Source organism: Oryx dammah, unplaced genomic scaffold (assembly GCF_014754425.2).
Source record: "Oryx dammah isolate SB20612 unplaced genomic scaffold, SCBI_Odam_1.1 HiC_scaffold_2, whole genome shotgun sequence".
NCBI lineage: Eukaryota > Metazoa > Chordata > Mammalia > Artiodactyla > Bovidae > Oryx > Oryx dammah.
Window position 1 is genome coordinate 10,772,696 of NW_024070186.1, and position 6,669 is coordinate 10,779,364.

The 6,669-nt window shown below is 48.7% G+C and overlaps 1 protein-coding gene across 1 annotated transcript in view; it reads left to right on the forward strand.

Moving 5' to 3' along the window:
- LOC120880912 (testis development related protein) overlaps nucleotides 1–2,914 on the forward strand; it is a 42,966-nt gene extending 40,052 nt beyond the window's left edge. The window contains exon 3 of the mRNA XM_040264332.1: nucleotides 387–2,914. Within this exon, the coding sequence (XP_040120266.1) occupies nucleotides 387–732 (346 nt within the window). The 3' untranslated portion in view covers nucleotides 733–2,914. The remainder of the gene's footprint in view (nucleotides 1–386) is intronic.
- Nucleotides 2,915–6,669: the final 3,755 nt, after the last annotated feature.

Consider the following 6,669-nt stretch of genomic DNA (forward strand, 5'->3'; position numbering starts at 1 on the left):
CACAGTGCTCTGAGCTCGGAACATCTGAGGCTGCAGCTGAATAAGCCTGTGGCAAACCGACTTGGTACAGGGAATAATCTCTGTTTCTGAATCTGGGATCTGGGGCTTCTTTTCTCACATATCTTCAGAGACAAGCTCGGCCTTCTATGTGCCTTGAGACAGCTTGCTTTTCTGTCTTCTACCTGAGGCTGACTTTGCTTGAGTTTTTGCCAAGTGGTGGTACTTAAATATGGCATTCACAAATTTTGTTAATCACATGTACTGACTGATTTTTCCACATTAATATTCAGGTTTTACATATCTATCTGAGTTTATTTATAAAATAAATACAGCTTGACATCCTAGGATGACTGATCACCAACACTTAACTCTTTCATCTCCTGTAGCACTAACTTACGATTAAAAGAAGAGTTGAAGACAGAGAAGAAGTCTGGATTTTGGGACAATTTGGTTTTGAAACAGAACATACAGTCTAAGAAACCAGATGAGATTGAAGGTTGGGAACCTCCGAAACTTGCCCTGGAAGATGTGGCAGCAGACTCGGGCGGCCCTGCGAGTGACCGTGAGTCTCGGCCGGGCTGGCCGGAGGACACCAAGGGCTCCACCAAGTACACCAGCCTGGCCGTCGCAGGGAGCAGCTCGCGCTGGAGCCTCAGGTCGGCCGGAAAGCTGGTCAGCATCCGCCGGCAGAGCAGAGGCCACCTGACGGATGACTGGGAGGAGCTGGAGTGACCGCCCAGCCCCCACATGTCCTCACACCAAAATCTGCCTGATCGTGCACCTTTGAATCTCATCTCCTTCGCATTCCTAGAGTCTGCGGTATCGTGGTGTTTATTAGTATAGTGTCCCGTCTGGTCTTTCCCAGATGAAAATCACAGAGGATCTGCTCTGTGCTGTTTCATTTGGCTTTCCTCTTCAAATGCCAAGTGAGGAAATTCCAGGCGTCCTGTGAGTTCTCAGTGGACACGCACAGGGTCCACCTGTCATCCGTGTGCCGCTGACCTTAGATGGGAAGTTCACCACGGTGGGGATTTGCTTTTTGCCAGAAAACTGTCTTTCTGTGTCCTGAGTTGCGGTTCTGTGTTCTGCGACTTGATCCCTGTCTCTGCATGTAGCACACACCTGTACTCTATGACACAAGAATGTAGCGGCCACACACTTCTTTTCTGTTGTCAGAAACCTGCAATCCAGGTGTAACGTGAATCTTCCAAAGGTCACATCAGTCACATTGTGCTAGCTCGTTTGTATTAAACCGTAAAATATGCAAGCAAATTAAACGCTGGAGAAGTGAAGGCTGTATCTGATCCCCAGAAATACACTGCAAACACAGCTTCACCTCCCACAAGCATATTAGATGGTGACAGTGTTCCCATCTTGAGGTTCCTGAAGTTTTAAATACTGATGTTTCTTTTCTTCTAAAGTTTGTTCTCTTATTTTGATTGCAGACTAAAGAATGCTATAAAGCATGGATCAGTTTTAATAACTTGACACTTAAATTTGTTTGGAAAATATTAACTTGCTTGTTAAGAGTTGAAATTGTAGGTAAAATGCTGAAAGTGCCTCTTTTCTGTAACACCCAGGGTTTTGTTTTTTCCAAATGAGACTGTTGGACCCTGAGAAGCTGTGTGTTGTGGCTGGTTCAGGAGCGTCACTGAACATCTCTTGTGTCTCTGAACTTGCTCGTTGTCTCCTTGACAGGTGGGCCCCAGGTCAGGTACGCAGCACACATGTCCTTAGCAAGACAGACCCAACCCACAGGAGGACCACGTGTCTCTGAGGTCAGAACAGGTGTAGGGGGTATTGGTTAAAAAGAAAAACCTCCACTTACCCGGTGCATTCCTCTCTTGTGAAAGCCACTGTCTTCAAGGTATTCAGTGAGCAGTTCTGTGCTGTTCCACACAAGGGGTGTCCTTTAGCGTTTCTGTGGACTCCAAGGGGTGAAGGGGGTGACAGAGTGTCTGCCTGTCACCTGCCATTTCTCGGTCGATCAGTCTGTGCACACTCTGTCATCTAACTACCAGCCGTCTAGCCACAATCGACATGTCACCTAACCATCTGTGTCTGTCATCTGTGTAGCGTCTGTCAAAATCACCGATGTCCTTCTCTTTCTAATAGACAAGTTTACTTCACCGAGCCTTGAAAGGGGGACATGTGAGTGGTGGTAAAATCCTGTTTGTGTTAGAACCTTGAAGTGGTTAATAGCGGAGTTGAAAACCGTGTTTCCTCAGGTAAACAGTTCAGCTCATTGACTGGAGGCCTTCTCCCTAGAGACACTTGCTGTGACTGAGATGAGCTATCTGAAGCAGGAGTTTCGGGCTCATCTTGGGCTAATCCTGTGATGAGGTGCAGGGAAGGGACTTGTGTGTTTGAGGTTCTGGGCAGAGTGCTCGGGGTGGGGGGCAGGTGGGACAGCCTCCAGCTCGGGGAGCCTGTGCCGGTGTGCTGTGATGCTAAGTGCCTGTGACCCCCTTGGGGACACACGTGATGCACAGCCGGCAGAACGGCCCCTCATACCCCTCATTCCTCACAACCGAATGCAAGCCAGAGGGGGGTTGGATTGTGCACGTGAATAATACTTTTCTTATCTACAAACATTAATGTAAAAATGAATTTTTCTTCTGTTGTATCTGATTAAAATAACTGTGGATTTTAATATAAATATTTATTGGTGTGCTTTGGGGGAAAGATATTTTTTTCTTGATGGAATTTACCAAAGCAACTTTATTTTGTTCACTGGCTGATGAGAGAGCGGGTCTGTCTAAATTCTGTAAACTGCACAGCTTCTCTGAAGAGTGACGTGTCTGCTCTTTTGCCTGTTGTTTTGTCATTAACAGGAAATTGATTGGTTTTAAAGGAAGTTGAATTCATCCGTAATGCTGAAGTTTTTTAAAATAAAAACATGGTTTATATCCTGTTAGTTTGCACGGTTATTGACATCTGCCTCTGACGACTTAGAGCTGATGACATCGTCTCACCGCTTTCAGTGTCTTTCAAGATGCCAATGAAATATGTAGATTCATGGATAAATGACCAACTTCAACCTCAGTCATCACGATGTAGCTTTTACATATGAACAGCCTTCGGACGCTGTTTGGAGTAATAGGCACTGCCAGCTATGGGGTCGCACAGAGTCAGACACGACTGAAGCGAGTTAGCAGCAGCAGCAGCAGAGCCCCATGTCTGAGCCACCCGCCCTGGGCCCTGCTTTTTTCCAGTTACTTGAAGGGGAGCCTGAAGCAAGCCTCCCCTTCAGCCGCCAGCCTGAGTAGGTTCTTTAATCATCTTTTAACGTTTCAAGTCTTCTTTCCAAACAGTGGCCTCTTGGCGAGAAACCCTGACTCCCGTTAGGACCTGGGTAGCACCTGCGGTGCCGTCTCGAGCCGGGTGGTGAGCGTGCATCCCACCAGCCTCCTTCCCAGTGGTGTGTGTCCCGGGCAGCCTTGTCCTTGCCAGCCTCGTGGCCTGTGCCCTCCCCCAAGTCCTGCTCCGCACCCTCCCCTGGGGGCCTGCGCCTCTATGGTAGCCTCAGACGCCGACCCTCGGGTTCTCACTCACTTCACCAGATGCTCCGACTCTTGTGCAGGCAAAGGGCCTTCTCTTCTCTCTGCCCAGTTTACTTCTAGCCATTTAGCTTCTTTCCAGATTTTATGGTTAAGTCTCAATTGATACTTGACTGAACAAAAGATAGGCAGGACACTATTTATAGTAAGCTTTAAGATAGGAACTGGCTAAAATTTTTGTAACTGATAAAATAGCCCACAGAGGGTGCAGATGGTGCTGAGTGACTGACCAAGGCAGTGGCTGCCACTTGCTGTCTGGCAGAAGTGTGCTTCTGGTGGTGGGTGTGAGGCAAGGAACCCTCTGAGGGGCTTCCATGGCACCATGCCCCAAAGACAGATACCGCCACTTCCTGTAGTTGCTGCTTCACCATGAGTGTCTGAGGGGCCTGCATGTGATGCTGGTGTGGTGAGTGCACGTCCCCACAGCTGTGTTCTATAGTTTGTAATTGTGTTGCATCCCATCCTGGCCTAGCCCAGCCCAGTCCAGTTGGTGCTGGCCAGCTGCCAGACTGTTCAGCCAGCTGAATGCACTTAAGTTTTCAGAAAAAGCACTACTCTAACCTAAATGTCTTTCAGTTCATATTGTGAAGAGTCTGTGCCCCCAAAGGACACAATCAATAGGGTGAAAAAGGCAACCTAGGGAATCAGAACATTTTTAAGTCATCTAGCTGATAAGGGCTTAAGTGTCCAGAGCTGTAGTAGTTCCTTCTACATTCAACAACAAAACCACATACAACTCAATTAAAAGGCAGGCAAGTTCTTGAACAAGCATAGGAAAAGATGCTCAACATCACTCCACGACAGAGAAATGCAAATCAAAGCCACAATGAAATAACCACCTCCCACCCATTTAGATGACAACTATCGAACCAAAAACTCAACCCCATAACCTAACAAGTGTTGGCGAGGACAAGGATGGTGAGAAATGGAACTACTCCACACTATCAGAGGCAGCACCATTTTACATTCCCACCATTGAAAATAGTATGGTGGTTCTTCAGAATATTAAACGTGTATTTACCATACGGTCCTGCAATTCCACTTGTGGGTATATCTCCAAAGAGAGATTTGTATAGCGTGTTCACAGCAGCTCCAATTAGGGAGCACCTCCACACCAGCAGGTGATGAAGAAGCAGAATGTGGAGGACAGGGAAGCCCACAAGGGAGGGAAAGCCTAAGCCACGCTACAACGTGGAGACAGATACTAAAAGATGCCTGTTATGCAGCATGTCTTCAGCAGTCCAGTCCAGAGAAACCAACTAAAACCACCAAGTGCAAGGCTGGTTCAGCCAACAAGTCGACACGTGACCACCTCTGTGGATGCAGAAAGGGAACTTAACAAAACCCAACACCCTTTCATGTAAAATGCCCTCAACAACATGGGGCTGGAAGGGAACACCTCACCCTGAGGCACCCAGAGACGCCCAGCTTGCAGCACACCCACAGGCGAAGGACAGACAGCCCTCAGGGACCACTGTCCTCACCCATGGGGGTCTGGCGGGAAAGCTGGCAAGGAAGGAAAAAAGGGTATCCCGCTGAAAGGAGGTGATAAGCCCCGTTCACGTGCAGACCTCAACAATGTACATCCACATCCCAGGGAGTCTACAAACTACCACTAGATCTTTTTAGTGATTTCAGCAAAGTTCAGTTTACTCAGTCGTGTCTGACTCTTTGCGACCCCATGAACCACAGCACGCCAGGCCTCCAACTCCAACATCAACAACTCCCGGAGTCCACCCAGGGATGGGTGACTGCATGGGTGGACTCAGTGATGCCATTGAATCATTGAATTCAATGATTCAATTCATCCATTGAATCAGTGATGCCATCCAACCATCTTGTCCTCTGTCGTCCCCTTCTCCTGCTTTCAGTCTTTCCCAGCATCAGGGTCTTTTCAAATGAGTCAGCTCTTCGCATCAGGTGGCCAAAGTATTGGAGTTTCAGCTTCAAAAGCAGCAAAGTTAAGAGGACTTCCCTGGTGGCTCAGACAGTAAAGCGTCTGGCTACCATGTGAGAGATGTGGGTTCAATCCCTGAGTAGGGAAGATCTCCTAGAGAAGGAAATGGCAACCCACTCCAGTACTCTTGCCTGGAAAATCCCATGGACGGAGGAGCCTGGTAGGCTACAGTCCACGGGGTCACAAAGAGTCAGACACGACTGAGTGACTTTCTTTCTTTCTTAAGAGGATACAGAATCAGTGTACAAACACCTTACATCTTGTTTGTGTATGATTCTAAAAGTGGCATTTACAGCAAAACTAACTCCAAACCCTTCAATACTGTCCCAAAAGGAGACATGGTTCTCTGTGGACAGCCCTGACCACGCACAGCCGACCATGTGAAGCCCCGAAAGCAGCTCCTGTGTCGACCCACAAGTGGCTCCTCCCGACCCACAAGTCACAACCCGGGTCAGAAAATGTACCTCAATGCCAAGGCGGACACCATGGATGTGCTGATGGTGCTTCCTGGGGGCGAGGCTTCCCACAGGGGTGCTGCGGGTCCCCTGCAGCTGTCCAGCAAGCACAGAGGGCATGCAGGTCCCACAGCACGGGCAGGGAACGACGCTCAGGAATGCCACAAAAAGCTGCGGCCCAGGACAGCCCCCCTCTTCCTGATCTGTGCCATTCGATCATGGGGAAACGACGGGTCAGGGCCCAGGGACAGTGTGCATGGTCTCTCTGCCCCTCCCCAACTGTACCCCAGTCACATCCCCGCCCCGCACAACTGCTGGAAGTCCTGCATGTAGGTTCCGGTCCAAGCATATCTACTGCCTGTGGAGATGGGCTGATTAATGGGGAACAGCTACACACGTCTCCCAAGACTTTTCATGTTGTTGAGGGGGAAGAACTCACTTTAGGAGGTTAATGTCTTCTTAAGAAATTAACACAAAAAAGACCAACACCCCAAAAGTAAACACACATTAGGTAATTTGCCAAAAGTAAAACAGAACAGAGATAAAAGCGACCAGCAAGCTTTCAGGAGAAACGCCCCCTCCACAGCCTCTTCACACATCCGTCTTCAGGGGAGAAAGATGCCACCACCCACTCTCGCCACTGCTCTGGGAATGTCCCTGCAGATTTCTGACTTGCTTCCCGGGCTCTGCTGCTTAT